Raw genomic sequence first — 22576 nt, forward strand, 5'->3', positions numbered from 1 at the left:
CACACGACTTTAGCCAACACGAACCTCCATTACATTTGATGTAGGATCAGGTGCATCAGTTAAAAGTTTAAAAGTTCTGTTACAATTCTCCGCTGTTAACAATGGCATAATGTAATGCAGTGCATAACAGTAAGACGAAAAACCTTTCCAATTATCACATCCTTAGAAATATAAACTGGTGATTTCTCATTTTGAATATACATTCGCAGGGTTTTATCAAACAGTGCTGGCATATGTTATTTGTAGTTTTAAACCTTATTATAGATAGTTTTTAATTCTCTGAACTTTAATATAACATAGTCGGAAAATTTCATGCCTCTTGTTAGCATAATAATAAGATTTGTGTTAAGAATTAGATCATGCCACACCTATGTGGTTGGGTATAGAAGGAAAATTCAGTAAAGGTTTTTGTTAATTAATTTTCTATAAGATAGCATTACATAAAAATTCTGCTTAGGTTTGTAGGATTTTGATACAGATACGAGAAGTAAAATACTTGTATTATTTGAATTGAAGAAGTATTACCCCAAAAATATAATGAAAAAAAAAATGAATGTGCTGACAAAATTCCCATTTAGTGTTAAACATACATCTTGGACAGAAAAGTGCTTGAGCGTTTTATGTATATAGTTGAGATAAGGGCTAAATGTTTTGAAAATCGTTTAATAAGCAAAAGAATCACGTGATTTGGATAAAGGTAGTACGTGCATTTGTTTCATTAACTTCGTCATCGTTTACGTGTGGTCTTGTTTTCATATATGTATACCCCCTCCAAAAATAAATAAATAAATAAATGAACCGAATCTGCTTGGCCGGAAAACTTTTCACACATTTACGTAAAAAGAAGTAATTGACAAGTTATGAAAAATATTTTACATTACTCAAAGGCATTAAACAGAATGCAGACCTTGAGATTACTTTACCAATATGTTTCATATTGTGCGATGAATGCCTGATTAACTATATGCATATGTAATAGAATGACAGGGAAGAAGAAGGCTAATCTAATTAAAACCCAGAGACAATGAAGTGGACGCGTGTTACTTAAATGCACCATAAATAAACAGGTGCGCGAAAAGTCATACATGTAACAGAACACAAATTCAAAGATAAGCTATATATTTATTATTATGATAAAACGCGGTTGATAATATCATTGAAACAAAGTATACTAAATGCTAAATTTACTATCTATTTTAATTAATGCCGCATTGATGAAGTTTATTTTTTCATTTCATACGCAATAAGAAAAATAACAAACAAATTCATTTCTTTAAACAACTTTTATATATAGATAAAATCAACAATGAAATTATTAAATATTGGTATTCAATGAATATTGAATTAAATCATAGTATTCAGCATATAAATCATAGTATAAGATGAGTGAGAAAATCAGATTCCGTTCAGTACGGTTTAACCGGTTTTTTCCGACTGTCACAAAATTTGCGAAAATGGGGAAAATATGTAGGATTTTTAATTTGCATCAGTCATTTTTTGCGAATTTAAAAGTGTCTTATAGAAAATAATAAAGGATATAATTTCTGTGTATTCAATATTTTGCGATTTAAGAGAGATCGCAAAAAAATGCGAAAATTAGTTCATCGCAAAAATAACCGGATATATGGTATGTAATGGATACAATGCAGCTCAAAACCCGAGTAAGAGTTCACAAATTATAAACAAAATTGTCAGAAGAACCACAGGTTTAGAACGATTTGTTAATAGGAGAAGTTTTTTAATTGTGTTATAAAAATCAATGGTTGAGTATGTACACTTAAATGTGTGATATTCAGATAAACTACTTGTTCCAAACCACACCACATACATGTTTAAATTGTAGATAAAAGCTTTTTTGTTGAATTAAATTGTAAAAATACACAGATATCGCTCAGTTAGCAATATCGTACGCACTGCCAGTCAAAAGATTGTTGGGATGTGAATTATATCCATAATGTTCACTTGTATCTTGATGTGAATAGTCATAAGAAGCATCTTCTTCCTGTTTTTTGTTGTCTGTATTCGCCATAGTATCATATTCAGACAAATCTCTGTTTATAGCTGCTGATGCATGCTGATAGGTATCTTCCACTTCCGGCTTTCGTGATTTCTTGTCCCTTAGATGGTCATAAACACCATCTTCTGATTTGCTGTAAGGACTCTCACTCGGTGAACAACTCACTGTTTGTATCTTTTGAGAACATTGTTCTAATACAAAATATGATTGATTCTGAACTTGGTTTGCTTTGGAATCAACATTTGTCTTAGGAATAGATTCAACTTCTGCTCTTGTAGTCCTATCCGTCTTCGCCATTTTACTCCGTCTGTTATAAAATCATATGACATTAAGTAATTCATGGTCCAGAGATAAACATGCTTAAAAAGTGTGATTTAACTATACAAAACAAGCTAATACAGAGGATCAGGTTTTTTTCCGCGTCATGTTTTTTTCGCAAATCGGAACCTAGAACAGCATATAAAATTTACGCGAAGCATTTTCACTAATTCAAAGTCCTAGGAAAAATATATAGTTCACGATTTTTCAAACATTTAACGTAAGAGGGAAAAAAGTTTCGAAATTGTCATTTGGAATAATGAAAAATACGGACAATGAAAATATTTACACGATTTCCTTAATGTGTGATATTTACCAATAATAATATTCAGAGATGCAAACAATCATAAATCTTTCTTATATGCCAGAAGCTCAGGTATAATTGGACAATAATTTACGCAATAAAACTGACCACTTTCACAAGCTTGTCAATGGATTAATATGTAAACGGTGTGACCGTTGGACCGAGCGCAGATTTAACACAGTGCAGTTTGATTTTTGTAGAACAAAATTTATTTGAAACGCACACAGTAGGATCCGCCCAGTTGCCTTCTTAAATCATTAGCTAAAGTTTATGTAAACGTCGCGTGCTCAGTCTACATTATGACGCCATGTTTCAGACGCAAAACGTACACGTTTTGTCTTCGGAAATAGCCGAAGAGAGTTACGTTATTCTGATTTTTTTTTTAAATTTCTTCTTTCATTGTTTATCAATTTAATTCATATAAATAACGCGGTAATAAAATTGAATACTTTATTCAGTATCTAAAAGATCAGTTCCCTGATGTTAGTGTTTTTATTTTCCATCTGATAATTTGATAAGATATACATAGTACTAGTCGTGTTTCTTGATTGAAGCACTATTGAAACTTATCTGGTGTCCTCTTATATTTCTTTTAATTCAAATTACCTTTTTTTGAAACACTAGAACAATTCAATCGAGTTAAGGGGCAATAAACATCGATAAGTACCAGTTAATCAATGATCGAACTAACTTTTTAAAAACAAAATGGCTGCCAATATGGTGGCGCCAAGGGCTGGAAGAAATTGTTTTGGCCTTAGTACCCCTGATTCAACTTTCATTTTTCACTGATTTTCTTACATATACGTGTAACCAATAATCCCCCCGCCTTTCGCTGCGCTCGGTATTTAGTAAACAACACGGCTTACATAACTATTATCAGGCGCTTGTCCTCCGATCCCACAAATTTCTACCTCAGACTAAACTAAGTGAACACAGTTCACTGTACTTTTTCTTACCTGTTTACTTTATGACTTTATGAGGAAAGAGGGAACTCTATTGCAAGAACAAAACTTTATATTAACGCTTATTTATATTCCGCGATTTGGAAATCGTCATGGACAAAGCGGAAATCGTATACACGCAGAAAAACCTGACATACGGTATACACCTGTTTACAAACATTTGAAACATATGTAAAAATTATTTAAGGAGCCACTTTGGGTTTGTTTTGCGGAAACAAACTACACAAGCAAAACTTTTTATTTTTATAACAATATGTTAAAACCAACTCTAGAATATTTGCGGAAGTTTCAAGAAAATCGACATCTGATTCTTTCTAGGAGCCATCTCAAAATACGGGTTTATTTACTTTAGGAATATGTAGGAATGTAGGAAATCGTCATTTTCCGCAATTCGAAGCAGATTTTAAAATGGTACAATTGCGATTTTACTCAATTGTAACGTGTTTTTAGTAATACAATATATATTTAATAATCTATTGTTGAATGTACTCCAAGAGGTGTAATGTAAAGTAATTACCTTCTATAAAACACCACTCCCACTGCAGATAAAAGTAAAATGATGATACCTAAGATGAGTGGTAAAGATATTTTCAAAGCTAAGTTGTCGCTGGCACCTGAAACAATTAAACTCAATTACATTTCGAAAATAAACCCATAAAATCAAAACAATGACAACATAGATCCATTTTTTTGCTTACTATATGATATAATATACTAGTAATTACTTGACTTTTGCTGTGTGTCTTCAACCGATGGCAACTGAGCCTCATCGCAATTTTTAATTGTAAAATGTGGAACTAATAGTTCTTTTGCCGTCAAATGATTTGACAAATCCTTTAAGTTTCCGTGCAATCTTGTTATATTTCCTGTTTCTTGGTGTTGAGAAGTGTCCGATGTGGTTTCACAGAATATGGAACTTTCTGCCAAATCATAGCAGTTTTTGAAACTACAGTCGTTATTTGTACACAATTGGCATTTCAGAAATGTGTCTCTTTGTCTCTCGTTTATTTCCCATCCTTTGATTAAAAACAAAAGTATGTTTATTATATACACTACATGTATTTTTAATTTATACCTGTTTCCTGAAAATTATGTCATTGTCAATGTTTAAGTGCCATTTAAGAATTTGTATAAATTAATCTCCCCTAAATAGGAAATAAAAAATCAAGTTTCTCTTACATATGAATCAAATAATAATAATGATAACATGCAGAATACTATTGTCTGCATTTAAGACCACATCTTTCAAAAAATAAGGATTCAATGCTTATGTTTACGTTTTTTAACATTTGTTCTCTTTCCGCATATATGATTTATTTTAAAAAGTCTCGGCCTTATTCAACGAGTAATGCGCAATTAACGGAAGAGCCATTTGAACAGCCGAATTCTGCTGACAAATATAGTGCACAGCGTTTTAAATTCTTATAACACGGCAATTTATTTTTCTAAGAAATTAATTAATTAAATCCATTCAAATCTTTAAAAAAATATTTACATCCATGAAATATTAATCAGCCCAAGTATAATATCAGGTCGTGATCCGGTTTAAAGTCGGGAGGAGAGGCAGTCATGTTCTGAGGAAAGACTGAATGTATTCATACGCACCAAATTTAGTGATTTGGTCTTCTGTGTTATGCGTAAATATCACTCAAATCTCTAATTGCAAATAAATAGGAGGAAAGAAAGTAAATGTAAATGTATAAACATAAATACGCCATATAATCATTTACAGTGTATATACTGCAAAACAATTACCGGTTATTTAAAAGTTATCTGCTTTTTGTTAAATAGAAAAAATGTAGTTTTTAAAAATACCACTTGTTAAAACCACCAAATTTTTTACCAAAAATCACAGTCACGAGTTTTTTTTTAAAAGTTTATATTTATAAGCACTGCGGTTGGATCAGCTATTCTCAGCTGCGGCCAATTATAAAACGGAGCTTGTCACCGAGTTTTCGTAATGAAATCCGCCAAGGGCTTATGGGGAGCAAAGTGGACCGAAAACTCTTGGTTAGCGAAGATGCGCAAGAGAGAGGTTAAGCATTTCAACGTGTACATCTACAAGTATGTTTACCTGTACAGGTACCAATAATTGGGGGTATGTTTAATCAATTGTATGTGTAAGCAAATACCGTGGTTTCATTAATATTCAAGAATATCAATTTTCGTGGATAAAGTAAAAATAACAGTTTCAAGGATACGTAAATTCGTGGCCAACCGGCCTATCAATACACATTATTAAAAGAAATTGCACTTCAATGAACCTTTAATTTGGTGGATCAACTTAACAACGAAATCTTCAAAATTGGTATTCAACGAATATTGATGAAACCACAGTATGTAAACTAATTAAGTTTAACCTTTTTAAATATATCCAGGTACTCTCACTGCCGTTCGCAATGTATCGTTTGCTTCACATAACACAACGTTTGATGTACAGAACGTGTATATTTTTTATTAAAGGTACTTAAACACGATTTGATTCAAAAAATTTCAATGTTTATAATGATAAATATTATGAAGGGTAATCGTGTTCATAAATCCAGACTTGTAAACTTGTAAATCTATATATATATATATATATATATATATATATATATATATATATATATATATATATATATATATATATATATATATCTCTTCTTAGAACTGGAAAAAATACATATAATGACTTTGTTTGAATAAACATGTACATATTCATTAGAGTACAAGCAACAAATTGTTAAAGAATAGAGCTTGGCTGAATTAAGAACCAATCTCCAAAAGCATCCTTATCTCTACCACAAAGTTGAAACAAGACCCCCCCCCTCCCCCGGCGAAAAATTACACGGGGTCGGCGAGTTGGTCAATTAAATAACTGAGATGCAAAGTTATCAATAAGAAAAACCAACAATATTTTAAGACATTGGTTTTGAGATTTTGATTAATATCAGACATAATAAGCAAACCCACCTACCCTCTTAAAAAAATTAATACAAATTAAAAAAAAAATAAGGCTAACTGTCGTGAAATTATAATATGTACAATTATTTCTAAAAATATTTCATTTGGCATTGTTGGCAATCAATAGGGGAACAGCCTATAATGCAGGTTTAATTGGCTTTTTTTTTTATTTTAAGCAATTACCGGTATTACGGGATATAAGTACATGTATGACGTCCTAAATGTTGGTTTAATACAGACTCACTTAGTGAAGTTGGTTGATAAAAAAATTCCGGAGAGCTATAATATATAATACATCTTTACAGTCACTTTTGAACATGTACTGTTTACCATAAAGCAGCTAGTTAATTTTGTAAAATGATTGTCAGTACAGTTTATTTTTAAAATATTTTTGATTAATTTAAAACTCCACCAGTTCATAAACGATCAAATTCATCTGACCCACTCCCTTCCTTAATTTCAGAAATCCAATTATACCACTACTATTTCTTCAAAACCTTTCAATATTTACCAAAACTTTGTTCTTTAATTATTTATTATAAAGCTTCTTTTTACAAGAGTTTTATGTTGTATTATTATTTCTCTTCCACTTGCAAAACAAAATCATTTTGATATTTAAAAAAAGTTTAAATACATGTATAGTTACATAATTTTTTCGCTACAAATTACCAAATCGTTGCAGGTTGTTTAATTCTAACCAATTCAGAAAAATAACAAGAGTAAAGCTGTCAATGTGACAACTAACCGAGTGTTCTTTTGTGTGAACAGTGTCAATATTCCATTTGTCAATTTTGTGAATTGATAAATACTACTTTTACCTATCCAGAGAAATGGGATACTCTTTATGCAATATTTTTGCCAAATCAACAGCTTGTATTTTTTTCCCCACAAATTATCAGAAATCAAAATTCTAGCAATTTGCATACCTCTGATATATGTATAATATGATCTGCAAGAGAACAACTACCTTTCTTGAAAACTGTATGAGGAGTTATCGGTACGATAAAGGTGTCCTTTTGGCAGCCATCCGCCCGCCCGCGATTTTTACTTAATTTCAAAAACTGGATTTTTCCTTTGAAAAACCTGGTTAGAAATTCTCTCAAAATTCTTAGAATTTAGAAGTAATGGAGCTACATGGGACCTCACGGCGGCCCCCGAACCCGATAACGCTCAAAATTTATTCACCCCCTAAGGGAATTTCTTGATCTGTCTAATTTCTAGAGAAGAGTACGCATTAACTTATAATTCATATCAAATTATTTAAGAGAAATGATATCATATAGGCATTTCTTTTTAACCCTTATCGTATAATAGCACGATTATTATATCACTGAAATTAGCGCATTCGTCACATCGGCAACGATTTTTATAATATTCATGAACCTCTTGCTGTTTGGTCCAGTTTCATTCATACCTCCATAATTTTTCTAAAAATAATACCGGTATTCTCGATAGAAAAATACTTTAGCTGAATATTATGTTTTATCCATTCCGGCGATTACGACATGCCTTTTCCCCGCAGCAAGGCGATCATGTCAAAATTTGACAGACTTGTAGACTTTACATTTACACATGTGTTTATGCCCGAGTTTTAAGGTTACACGATCAGAATTACACAGTTTTATACTCCGGCTCACACACCAACACGATTGCATATTCAGATTTACAAGTTAACGTTTCTGAACTTTTAAACACGATTGTCCTCCATAAGATATAGAAATTTATAATGCTATGTCAAAATTTGCAAGTCAGATATTAAAAGGTATAAGCAAGATACAAAGTTCATTATTTTTTGTTTTTTAAACAAAGCTCGAATATTGTCATTTTTTTTTTTTTTTTACATATTTATAGTATTGGTGTAAGTTTTAATCAAAAGTTTCAATCAAATATATCTTTCTTTTGTTGATAAAAGTATTTATGATGATATTATATTATTTTGAATTGTTTTTACGTGTCATTTTGTATAAGAAATGGCAATTATCTACATTACATTTTTTGTAAACAACCATAAAGTTCGAGCTTTGTTTACATAACTATCAATTTTTACCTCTGTATCACGCTTGTAACTTTAACATTCAATATTTTAGTCAATCATTTAAATTCTATTCATAAAAAATAAAAATAAAATTTTGATCCCAAATCGTGTCCAAGTCCCTTTAAAATGCTAGAAGTTTTAATCTCCGTGTGTTTTGATTCTAGACGTTTTGTACAACTTTTAGAATTACGCGGTATGCAGAAATCATGATGTAATGTAATACTCATAAAACTAAGGGAATCCCCTATTTACACGTACTGAAGTGTAAATACTAAATCACTAGTTAAAGCACTGGGTATGTTAAGTATTACATATCGGCCCTATTTAAATGTGAAATGTGAAAAAAATTCAAATACATGATATCATCAAATTGGAATAATTCACGTAGGATACATCATAATTAAAAATAATTTTCGTTTGCCAAAACTTCAGTGCGATCGGTAATTGTAAACTACAAAACCGGACCTTGTAAACGTATTTTGTGAAGAATATGTATTTTTGTCAAGTTTGATCTGACATTTCGATAAGGCTGCATTCGAGTACATACACCAAAATTTAAAAATTGCACAATTTAAGACTACTTCACAAAATATCAAGATGTCTATGGGCCGCATCGCTCACCTGAACAACAGTATATTTTATTATTTGTTCTAGTTTTGAACCCCTCTTTTGGCCCCAGTATTAGTGTAGAATTACGATTTAAATAATTAAAAATATTCCCTTTTTTTTAGAATGTTTGCACAGTAATTGTAGAATTTTGGTTCTTGAGAGTAAGATTTTAAAACATTTTTGCAATATATTCGAATGTAACACTTTGAACCTCTCTTCGGGCCGCAGTTCTAATATGGGGGTCAACATTTTAATAATTTAAACATTTCACTATACAAACAAGCTTTGGTGTAAATATCGGCGTTTCGTAATTATCTCCCTTTTAAAGAAAAGTTGTGCCCTTTATTTTCACAACTTATAATTTCCATTCCAAGAGAAGTCTCCCTACCAAGTATGGTTAAATTTGACAGAGGTTTTAAAAAAGTCAAAAATGTGAAAAGTTTACAGACGGAAAAACGGGTGGACGGACGGACGACGGGTGATCAAAACCTCAAAAACAGAGAAAAATATGTACAAGACTGCGGCCACTTTCGTTTACGATACTGCACTGACACGACTAAGCAATGACGCGACAATGCGATGACAATGATGCGATGGCACGATGAAGCGATAGCGCGATATCACGATGGTACATGTAGGACAGCGATAACGCGATGGTGATGAGGCCACAGCGACGACGACTTTATCGGGTCATATTTAGGTCTTTATAGCACTATCGTCCTTATTTCATTACACCACTGCACTGTGGACTGTATTTTGCATGCGAAATTGCAAAGAGAAATGGCGACAGGTAGTGACTGAGTGAACGGATTACATATCAGGTATCTACATTACTCAGATGATAAACTTCACTTGTGATAAAATGATTGAATTTTTATATTTAATATGAAGTGTCAATATCTATCACAGAGAGAGAGAGAGAGAGAGAGAGAGAGAGAGAGAGAGAGAGAGAGAGAGAGAGAGAGAGAGAGAGAGAGAGAGAGAGAGAGAGAGAGATGAAAATGTCATGAAGAAAGCAATAACCAAAAAACGTCTTCTAGAAAAAAAATGTTTTTCTGAGACATTGCAAATATTATACATATGATTCTTCACAAAAAACTGTAATTTTATTTTTTGAACATTACTTCGTCTATCAATCGCACTATCGTCATTGCATTGTAACGCCATCTCATCATCGTCATCGCGCTATTGCACCATCACTTCATCTTCATCGCATCATCGCTTCATCGTCCTTGCAATATAGCATTATCGCACCATCGACCCAAACGTCGATGGTGCGATAGTAAACTACCTAGTCCTATCCGGATTCAATACTAGATGCGTTTACATGTAAGTTACGCATTCAGTCTTTTTACTAGTATGTCATAAATTAGTCTATAGTGTAACTTAGTAGACGTTTATAACAAGAAGTATCTAATTTCAATTTTCAAAACTAAATTTCCGGTTCAAGTATTTCAGTGTACAGATCGGTCGAACTGTGTCAAGAGAGTTAGCCAGTCTACCCGATTTCGTTCTTCATCTAAAGTTTGGATACTACTGGTACTGTACCAGTTATCAGATAAGACCAGTTATCGGCTAAACGGAGGGTTCGGGTTTATAGCATGCAACTATCCGATATTTTTTAATTCAGTCGTCTGTTTCGAATAAAGAAAAGAAGGTTTGCTTCAAAACTTTCTTGAATATGTTTTAAACATGAGCTTTAACGATCAGTGTTTACCGCTGATTTACATCTTAGCACTTTCAGCTTTGGGTAAAGTGACGTAATAAGTTAAAAAATAGAATATGACCTCCTTGTGATACGTTATTATATTCCTTCTTTGATTTGACATATAATATCAAAACAAATAAAATTTCTTAACAAAAGGAATTCCCTACATTCTAAGAGATTCATGGCGTAGTCGAACGCCTAATTGCACAATTATGTATTGAACAGCATACGATTTTGTGTATTACCATATGATGATAAACGGAGCCGATAACTGGTACAGTAAATCGTAAAAACTCGGCAAATTCGGAGCGTGCTAAATAGCACAAAAACAATATGTTTGGGTTCTAAGTGATAATATAATCTAACAGATTGATAAATGAGGAGTTCACCATTTAAAGTATGTCATATTTTATTCAAATATATCAAGAAAAAAGGAAACATAAAAAGAAAACGTAAAATTATAGCCGATAACTGGTACAGCGCCAGTATAGTAAACAGTTCTTAGTGTAAATAATAAAAATAAAATTTTGATAAATACCTTGATCGATACTTGTGTATGTTTGTCGTGCCACGCCTATCCAAACAAGCTGTAGATTATGAGGTATACGTTCACAAGTCTGAAGTGGGTTATTCAGATCGAAGTCTCCCCATAAATAACTAGATGGTTTTGATGTTTTACATTGTTTCATTGATATTGTCCAATTACTTGCAAAACCATTATCTGGTAGTGCTACAAAATGTTAAATAAATAATAAATAATCACCTTAACTCAATCTCTGATTACCATTTCCAATTTATCAATATGCAATGCATTTAAATAATAATCAAATAATCGGTACTATGAAAGCGAACTTACTCATGTTTTCACACACTTTATCAAAGTCTAGGGAACATTTTTGTGGAATAAAGCGTATGTCATCTGGAGAGCATTGTAAACTTAGGCAGAGTTCATCCGAGTTGAGATCAACTGAAAAAGATATAATTAGTCCAATGCAGTATCTTTGATCTTATTAAAATAGCGAGTGGAGCTAGCCATCGCTGCGCGCCGCCAAGCAAAGCGAGCTATAGGAACGAGTATGAGCGGGAAAGAGAACAAACTAAACTTACTGATTCATCAAGACAGTTTTTGTCCATATTATGCTCTCTAATGTTTTGTCCCGTGGTGCCATGCCAAAAATGGCTCACATTTAACTCCTAATTTTAAAGAATGTCGTCACAATACCTCTTTGAGTTCCATAAATGTTGTAAGCGTTTTCCCCACCACAGTAGTCTAAATATATATCATCCGAACTACCTCCACATTTGAAGTTGCAATCAGAAGCTGAAAGTCGATTGTAGTGGCTTAGGCAGATGTCGTGATCAATGCATAAGCATTTATTCATCTACAAAAAATAGGAAAAGGGAGTCATATTTATGCAGATCCAATCTGATTGAAACAAAAAAACTGTCTCTTGTGCATTACGTATATCTACCTTTACAGCAAACCTACGAATATTTTCATGATGACATATTTCTTGACACATTTCAACAGAACTTATGGTCATTGTCATCTCAAAAACTTTCGGTAGCGACTTGATGGAATCGGGATAGCATCCTTCAAACAAGCACATGGAATTCAATCCACTTAGGCATGTAAAAATTTACAGTTGTACAAATGAAGATGATATTGAATAAGAATGTTAGCATCAAAGAAAACAAACACCGATAATGACCTAATATGTTTATCCAAGGAGTGAGTCTACGGTATACCCCTGTCCAATATGGCTGGTCACTTTTGTTTCTCTCTATAGTCAATCCCTGATCTAAGCATTGATTTTGAGCATCAAACCAACTATATTGAAAATCACCTATTGGATTGATATCTGTTCAAAATACAAACAAAACAACAGGTAAGGTCAAATTATCGGAGAAGCTCTAGGAAATGTTTGTTATGTTTAAATGCTTATCGTATCCTAATGCTAAAGGCAATTGATATCTATCTTGGTTTACCTGTGAAAAGTGTTGTTGTCGAAAATAAAAAAAAATATAGCTGGTGTGATTTGTCCATGATTTTTGTTTTTATTCTGGAGCCTAAGAAGAAAGCAAATACGTACATGTATTCACAAAACTTTAACATGAAATACTCGGCAAAAAACAGTTTTTTCACAATAAAATAAAAACGACGTTGTAAACGAAACGGACATATGGGATCATATTACAATATATTGAATATACGATTATGTCTGTTCCATATTGTGGGTATTATCAATGCACATATCCAGTTTGACATACATTTATATAATGAATGATTGTGTCAGCCATATAAACAACATTCCTTTTACTGTATTTAGACCATTATTGGTTTTTTTAATGTGAAGACTATCATTTGTATTGATCGTTTTTATTTTTATCCTGTAGTAATAGAAATAAAAAGGGTAAGTATAATGATATAAAAAAAGTCTACAGATAAAATATTATTGAAAAGCATGAAATAATCAAAACGTACCTTGCACGTAAACAATTAAACCAAACTCCTCCAGAAAGAACCACCTGTTGCAATATAAACTAAACAATCCACCAGGACAGACAGGATACGTATGCCTTTAATTTTACTTCCTTGTTTGTAAATAACACTCTGGGGATTCCCCAACTTTTGGTTATTTTAATAGGTCCTCGTTAGTTCGAAGGTTTTAAGAAGAGATATCTGTTCTATGCATATACGTGTAGGTTTAAAAGAAAAGGGATTAAGATTAATATAATAAGTTAACCAACATCCATTCCTTTTATTATAATTAAGCTCTGGCGCTTATCAATCAAAACAGTCATGTACATCTACACAGCTTTTAATGCATATAACGTGAAATACATTATTAACATCGAGTCAACGTTTAGTAAACATAAATCTATATATATTGGTAATGTATACTGAAGTGCCAGACACACAAACATCTTCTGTTGTTTGAGTATTGTGCCGATTATAAAAGCCACTAACTTAAAAATAAATAATTTCCTGCGTTTTACTGTTCAAGGAGTTACGTAGCAACAAAGAATGGCCATACAGCCATGTATATCCTATCTAAGTTTGCCGACTTAAGTTTGGCATAGTGCCAAACGCTTTGTTAAACTAATGAATACACAGAAGCAAAGGACGCTTACAAACTTTAAATAAAATTTAAACAATAGGATAATTTTCGAAGTATAATATACCATGTACTTTAACTATTTCTAAACTATTGAAATTGGCATAATTATTAACAGAGTTGTAACGATAGTAAGTGACAAAAAACGCAGTTGACATGTTTTTTATAAGAAAATCACACAAAAAAATTTCACATGTAAGGAGCTTGTCTTTTTTAATGTAAGCGATAAAAAAACCATGTAAAAGTGGTCGGGATCTATTTAACATATTTAATATGTCTTGTCACGTTTGTTATCATACCTGTCTGCAGTTGAGCATCATTGAATAGAACGTTTTCCCACATTTCATTTTTAATAGTTTTAATTATGATTATTTTTTAAATATAGATTATGCAGCGTTTTGTGCAATATAACGACATAAATTGCAATAGCCTTTATACAGCATTATATTAAGTTTTTAATTCAATTTTGCAAATACCACCTGCTGACTTTTTATATGTATCAGGCAACATACATACATACTTGGAATATTCACAAACTCTAAAACAAGAGATTAAGGAACTAGATGTTGATTATGAATTTTTATTTTTTTTGGAAATTTACCATAATTTCAACCTTAATTATTACCGGTTCTGGATATACTCTATCACATTTAATGTAGTGCTCGTTCATGCAAATGTTTTAAAATGTTTCATAACGCAGCGTAACGTTGATCTTTGTAAACCGAACGGGTGGGGACATTATCTGAAGAACGTCAGTGCACCGAATATTTGATTTGACATTTCTTTACGGAGATTAGGGTGATGTCGTTGTTAATTACTTTATACAGGCTTTTTCTTGTCCTTTTTAATTTTAATTTTCTACATTTTCAAACAATTTCGCCCCGTCTTGAAATCGCACAGACTGACTGGCAGGTGTGTCGATCTGTAAAACAATTCTGCTTCGACGTGTTTATAAAAAACACGCTTATGTTGTTTAAATTTGAAGTCACCTCGTGTCGCAGGAACACAATTTTCAAAATCCAAAAAAAAAAATCATGACCGATAATCACCGTATGTTGGACTTAGCGTGATGAATTAAATTTTTTTCAAACATATCATTTTTTTTTTCTAAAACTAAAGGCTGAAAAAGATACATGCAGTATTTTGTGTTGTAATGCCAATGGAAGTAGGCAGATAATAAAAGAATTATTTAAACGTATACTAGTATATTTAGCAAAAGGTTGATCAATAATCGATGTTTTCAAACAGCATTATAGCTCGGATTGCCAGTCGAAAGGTTGTAGACACACACTCATCACACCAATATGTATCGTTTGCTTTTTAATGTAAATGATTGTAGGTAGCCTTTTCTTCCTGGTTTTTGTTGTATGCAATGGTACATACTCGTACGTATCTCCAGTTTTATCTACTCAAGGATTTGATAGATAGTAATCCCTTCCGTTTTACCTGCATGTTTGTCCCTTAGATATTCATTTACACCTTCTTGTTTTAAGTGAGGACTCTCATTTAATGGTACATTTCCCATTGATATCTTTTGATAACAGTGTTCTAATGCAAAAGATAAATTACTCTGGGCAATATTAAAAGAGGCGTTTCTTACACCATATTGTTTTTCCCTTCCATAATCGCTCTATACAGAATTCTTGATGGCTGTTCAATCAAATGTTCATGTTCCTGATAAAAAGCGTATCTTACAATGTTTGATAATGTAGAAACATTTAATAAAATTAGACATAAGAACCAATATAGAATTAAGGATGGAATCCATATCTTTTGGATATCGTCGCTTTTGTAAGATTCAAACTGAAGCTGTGCGGAGAAATTCCCATAGCACGCTAACCTGCACAACTAATTTGTCTGCACAGCCTGGTGAGTTACAAAACCCAAGCTTTTTAAAAAGGACGAGAATTATAAATATTTTTGATGCTCTGTGTTGGATGAAACACCAAGAAGTTGAAGATACATACCTTTTATAAAGCACTACTCCTACTACACATAAGAGTAAAGTGACGAAACCTACAGTAAGTGGTATGGACATTATTAAAACTAAATCTTCACTGGTACCTGTAATAATTTAATTTATATTTGATTAAATAAAAACAAAAAATAAACACCACGTCAAATATCAGCTGTTTACTGTTTTATAATAGAATGTAATTACCAGACTTTCTAGTTGTAGTTCGACATTAAGGTTGGTGTTATTTTACCTTTGAATCTATCAGATATATAAGCAGGCATTCCTTTCACACATTTGACTTTCCAAATTTGTTTCTCTTTGCTCTTTTTTTTTTAAATTTCCATCCTTTTATAAACCAAACAGAAAATAGCTAACAATGCAGAATAGTTTTCTTAAAAAAAAAAAAACAATAGTTAGTCTCGTAATTATGACAAACATTCTTTTCTAAAGTTAATCAATTCTTAAGGAACGACGGGAAATTATTAAAGTGTCCGGCCTTTTGATGGTAAAGGGAAAGAAATTATTCCTGAAATATGCATATTGACTAAAATTAAAGAGGAACAGAAGTGACAAACAATACAATTTAAATGCTACTCAAATCATTTTCATTTGGTACTTTTTTGATAAGCAAATGCGGTTTTACAATTTCAAATTTCAATTATGCCTACTTTACACGTTTAACAGCATGTAAAGATGATAAATTCACATGTATAATTAAACCTTATATGGAGGTAAAAAAAAATACGTATATTTGTAATTTTAATGAAGCTTTATTAATTATTTATGAAGTGTTTTCTTTTTAACTCTCCTTTTTAGAGATATTCTAATGTTAGTGCCCTCTATTCTTATCTACAGAAATTATTTTTTTTAAGTTTATTATATGTAGAATTAATCAGTATTCCCCTGTTTTATACCTATTATGCAACATATGATATATCCCTCTACGATTAATGAAAGTTATATTTAAGGAGTGATTCTCTACCATAAGACATGTAGTGGGTTCTTTGGACAAAATATAACAAAAGACCTTAATAAATATCTTTTTAGATGGAATAAATTAAGAACCAAAACTATTATACACATTAATATTGCAATAAAATAGTTAACGTATATAATTATCTTAGACTCAATAAGTATACTTAAACATAACAAATTGGGTTAAATAAGCGTAGTGTGACTTTTATGCATTCTAACTATAAAAATTGTATGAATGATGAATTAGGTATATACCTTGATCGATACTTTTGTACCTTTGTCAGGCAACGCCTACCCATTTAATACTTTTTGCACTTTGTTATCAAATTTGTGAATTTAAGGAATCCGATCCATATCAGGACTGAATTATTCTAACCTTGAATATAAATCATGTATTATATACTCTTATATTATTCAAAGCATTTTAGAATAGAACAAAAAATCAACTGAGAGAAATTTTCAAAAATATCATTAACTGAGCAGTACTTAGTGAATGAAGATTGCATTTAGGTCTATAAGGACAATCACATTTTTTAAAATAAAAAAGTAAATACAAAGAGTATCAACAAATGCTCAAGTGGAAAGATGCATTTAATTAGAAGGAATAGGAGAGCTATTTAAAACAAATTTGATACCGTATAAATTTTTTACGAATTAAATTGTAAAGATTTAAAGCAAATGTGGCAACTCTTCGATAACAGAAAAAGGTCAAACATTAGGACACATTCCAATCTTACATACTGATACTTAAACATGAAAAGTATGTCCAAGTATACTGAGTATTATGCCCTATACATATCTGTCATGCATCCCAATTCATTGAACATGGGCTATTATGGATCGGATACCTTAAGTCAGTTATACACGACCACGAGTTTTTCTATTTTGTCATGTTAATTAAAACAAACATGTTTATTACATCTATAGACGGTCTAGTTATAACTCAAAACATCTTAAGAGTACAAATTAATAAAGTGGAAATCAAATTGAGTAAAATATTTGTTTGGTAATATTACCAATTTTAAATATTCTTAATATTTAACCATGTAACATTATTTTTTCCTGTTTTTTTCCTAAATAGCTTTTGCTGTAAACATTATTGTTATTGAAAGGAGAGAACATTTTTTTCGGTTTATCACACTGATGATGCATTTTGCTGTGTTTTATAAATGAAAGCCTTTTTTTTATTACTAACGAAAACAAAATTTATTGTCTTGTTAAAAAAATGAGCTATTAGTCACACTCATTTTATTTTTCAAAAATTTCCATAAGATGTTTAAATACTAAGACGATTTCGATGATTTCAAGGCGTTGAAAACAACATTTGATTTAAAGAAATCAAAATATGTTACCACTACTGTAACTATGAACGAAAGAAAATCATGTCGTCAATTTCGCAAAAAAGACACTCTCAAAACAGAGGTAAGACCATTGAAAATTTTAATGAAAAAAGTTAAAGTTTTGATATTAATGTATTGAATATTTTTTTTAAGTGAAAAGACATTGTGAAGTTGTGTTTAGTTTTCTAGTTAGATATGTATTTTTCTGACTGTTTTGCTACCAACGATCAAGGTAATTATCCAAGTGTCAGTGAATTAAACAAAATCCTTTGATTGTTTGCATGTAAGCGGATTTTTTTTCATGGAAATGGGTTTACTCCTGTTTGACTTGTCGGTACAGAAAATACGCTTTCTAATGCCTCTGAAAACAATCTTGCTATTTTATCGTGATAAACTTGAAAAAAAACTTTTTCCAATAAAAACATTTTGAAGACTGCTATCAAAGGGATAGCAAATCGAGTTTCCTTTTGTGTGAACAATCTCCAATTTGAGTTATGTATGTGTTCAATTCAGATTTTGTTTTCCATTTGTCTTAGATTCAAGCTGAAGTCGTAGAAAGAAACGGCTGGATCTTAAAATCGTATTTGCTGTTACTAGTGTTGTTGTATTCAACGCAGAAAAACTCTATCTTGTGCGGAAGTATTAACAGTAGTGTAGATTCTAATGTGTTTTAATCATGATCCCTTGCGATAGAGTTTGGCTACAAAAGGGGGCGTGGTGTCAAAATAAATAGAAAGATATATTCCTTCTCCAAGACCAATCAGCAATAATACTAATTTTGTGAAAAATCAAACTTCGTCAACATCATTAGGATAGTTTTGGCCAACATTTTTTTTTGGGGGGGGGAGGGGGGTTACAAAATAATTTAGAGAACAATTCTGAAATCGGGCCGGTGAGGGGTTGAATTAACATTTTCATAATGTTACATTGTATAAATAAAGAGAATTTTTCTTTTTGAATCTTAAAAACCGTTTTGTCTATAAAATCTGTTACTTAAATAAAATTAACCTTGGATATCGTATATTCTAGTTTGTTAAAATGTCCGGGGTAGGATTGGGCAACACATCAGGGGTCGAATTTTACAAAGGGAATATTTAAAAATTATTTTCAAAAAGTGAAAAGCTATGATGTGTGGTATACGTATATGCAAGAATCTTGATATGCATGTGTTGTTGATTTTTAATTGTTAAGACTGTGGCCGTTCTTCCCGGGGACTCAAAAACTTTAATGTAGTTTTAAATGTTCAGGATCTTCTTGAGAACTGCAATGGGAAACAAGTAATATGACTTTGAAATAGTCCTGTTGAAAAATGGGTTAATATTTAACGCAAGAATACCCGGAGACAGATTCAAAAGTCTTTTGATAAAGGATATATTTTACTATATTTTCTGGATATTTTGTTTATTACTACGTAAAGCTGTTTCCTTATGGCTATTGTTGCTTAGGTGAGCGATATGGGGTTCTCGTTTTATCACCTAGACAAAACTTTACTAAGAATCTCATTGTATAGGAAGTATTTGTAATCAACGATTATTTTTTATATGATAACCTTTTTAAGCAGTAAAAAGCACGAAAACAGAAAAGAAAAAGATTTCAACGGACTCTCTTTAAAGTGGGTATGTATCATTGATATTTTTTTTACAGTACAATACAAGCTTAAATGATTGTATGTATTTGTAATGTAATCTTTAGAAAACGTCATAAATGTTTTAAAGTTTTTCTTACAAATTGTCTCTTAAACATTTTGATGTTTTCCTCGGTGTTTTATAAAAAGCAAAACATATTTCATTCTCTCCGTTTGACTTCGAATCACATACTTATGAAAGCATGTTGTAAGAAATTAAGAAAATGTATCAATTATAGCTAGGTTGTGATGGAAAATGGAGGCTTCTCGTCAAATCTGGAAAAATGAAACAAGATAATTGGAAGAAAAAGTGATTTGTTAAAACATCTAATAGCCAGAAACGATATAAGATTTTCCCTTAACAATCGATCTCTTAAGTTTTTAATCCAATCGGCCACGTTGGTTGGGGATGAACTCGTCTGAGTCCAATCTCTTTTCAATAACGATAAGCCTGAGTACAATATTTTTCAAAGCGATGCTGACTGGATGTTAATAAACCGTTGTACCACCGGACACGTACATCTTTTTAGGTGGTCTGTTGGTGCTCATTCTGACAGAGGACAAACGAAAACAACTTTAAATATTGAATGGTAGGCAAGGTAAGTAAGAAGACATCCAAAAGATGAAACGGTGACATTCAGTTAAATAAATGGTACAATAACATTCTCTGATTACATTTTAGTTCCTTGAAATTAAAAAAAACCCAGGAAATGTACATATAATAATTATACTGCTTTGTAGCATTTAGTATAATAGTATTATGTTAAATTGTTCATTTTATATACCGTCGTTTTTATATCTGATTGATAGCTCAAGAACTTGTCGGAACAAACGTATCTTCTGTAATACGTTAACAGGCTGGAGGACATGTGGTGACAAATCGAAATTTGTAGACTTAATAAAAAACGGTGCTAGTGTAAAAGTTGTTGGTCAAGTAGATGGACACATAACCGGTTTCACACACACTAAAATATTCAGTCACTGTGACAATTTGTCTATAGCCGGACAATATCCATGGTTCATCTGTCAAACTTTTGATGAAGACCACTTTGAATTCTCGAAAAGAGTTTTTTGGCGGCCTGCTATATGGTCAACTGTGGGCGAATATAGGTGGTCAGAATGGTACGTTGGTGAACATACTCAACAGACTTCCTCCCGCGCACATATTCAAATGAAGTTGCTTGTAGATGAGTGTTGGACACACGCTTAGAGCAAAGATCATTCTAGGCATAAAATAAAAGGGTCGCTGGTCCTGGTCTTACAAGCTGTTTTAGAAGGCAAACGAGTGCGAGTTCAAATTGATTCTTACATTATTGATGCAGATAATCTTAACATAAGGAATGGACATGTGTCTGCTCAACTTTTGGGACAGTTATCCAAATTAAGTCTGTACGAAAACAAAAATCAACTTTATTTATTTTACAAAGATTGATAAGCAAGTTCTACAACTTATATTAATATATCTGTATGACTTTTCTACTAATGTTAATTGGGTCTGGCAAATTGCATCTACAACAGGTGATATTGAAACTATGAGATATAGTATTGGAAGCACCGAAAACAAAGGTCATTCGACCGATAAAAAGTCAATTACGTGGTTAATTGAGTCAAGGTCATGGTCTACAGTGCTTTCTACTTCCGGAACTGGTTTAGTTACACGTGGATCAAAGACTAGTCTGATTGCAGCTTTGCAGACCGGATCTCCACTTCGTTTAGTAGTTCATGATACAGCAGACTCTTACAGCACCATTGAAGCAGACAATATAGCCACCAAAAACTCGGAAGTAGCAGCCGAGGTTATCAGGTATATCAGTGATGAAAACGGAAGTGCAGAGATTCCAAGGCGGTTTATGTCCCCTGTCTATTGGCGATTTACTTTGACGTCAACAGATGGAAACCAGCGGGCTGTTTGGTGGAAGGTTGGGGAACACACCTCACTCCCAGCTACAATAGGGAATTACCATGTGGACTTGAAAACTGGTTAATCTTAAGACGTTTCCTTTCATTTAAGATGATCATGTTTATATGGTACCTTCAAAATAAAGTTAAAGGCTTTTAATTTTTTTTTCACCCTTGATTTACTATTCATAAAGATGTACACCGATAAAATTTATTCATGTTTTTGAAAGATAAAAGGTTGCAGTATCACGATAAATTTTTTATAGAATTTATAATATCCATGGTTCATATTAAAAATGCGGTTAGACAGCATTTAGACCATTTATCAGTGACTAGATATTTTTTAAATGTTTGCAAGGTTAACCCTTTCAATTATCATTCTAAACCTTTATCGAAAGATATACTGTAGAAGCACATATTTTCGTTGGGTCGAAATTTCGTTGTTTTTGAACCAAATAAAATTCGTTGGCTTTAAATTTCGTCACATCATAATATCTTTGTATTCATTATTACTTTGACTAAAAATTCGTCATGGATTTGATTTCGTTGATTTCTACTGCCAACGAAAATAACGAAATTAAATCCTCAACGAATATTTCTGCTTCTACAGTATATTAAATGACCAAATGGAATAGCCATATAATTCGGCTTCTCAGTTTTTTACGTCATTGTACAGAATACTGAATAGCTCTTACTAATTTGTCCAAAAAATATCAAAGGTCTTTAAAGACCACAATTGCGTCGGGTTGGAACTGTTTAGAAG

At 31.9% G+C, this 22576-nt stretch overlaps 1 protein-coding gene and 1 pseudogene across 1 annotated transcript; one reads left to right on the forward strand and one right to left on the reverse strand.

The window, feature by feature from the left end:
* Positions 1–1633: 1633 nt before the first annotated feature.
* LOC128171647 (uncharacterized) lies at positions 1634–12964 on the reverse strand. Its single transcript, XM_052837424.1, has 9 exons — positions 12889–12964; positions 12612–12761; positions 12372–12493; positions 12122–12281; positions 11756–11866; positions 11438–11629; positions 4327–4617; positions 4119–4215; positions 1634–2324 (listed from the first exon to the last, which is right to left on the reverse strand). The coding sequence occupies exons 1-9, from the start codon at positions 12944–12946 to the stop codon at positions 1892–1894; spliced, it is 1614 nt and encodes a 537-aa protein (XP_052693384.1). The 5' UTR covers positions 12947–12964; the 3' UTR covers positions 1634–1891.
* Positions 12965–19328: 6364 nt separating this feature from the next.
* Positions 19329–21899, forward strand: LOC128174108 (uncharacterized; annotated as a pseudogene).
* Positions 21900–22576: the final 677 nt, after the last annotated feature.

This window comes from Crassostrea angulata, chromosome 2 (genome assembly GCF_025612915.1).
Source record: "Crassostrea angulata isolate pt1a10 chromosome 2, ASM2561291v2, whole genome shotgun sequence".
Lineage (NCBI taxonomy): Eukaryota > Metazoa > Mollusca > Bivalvia > Ostreida > Ostreidae > Magallana > Magallana angulata.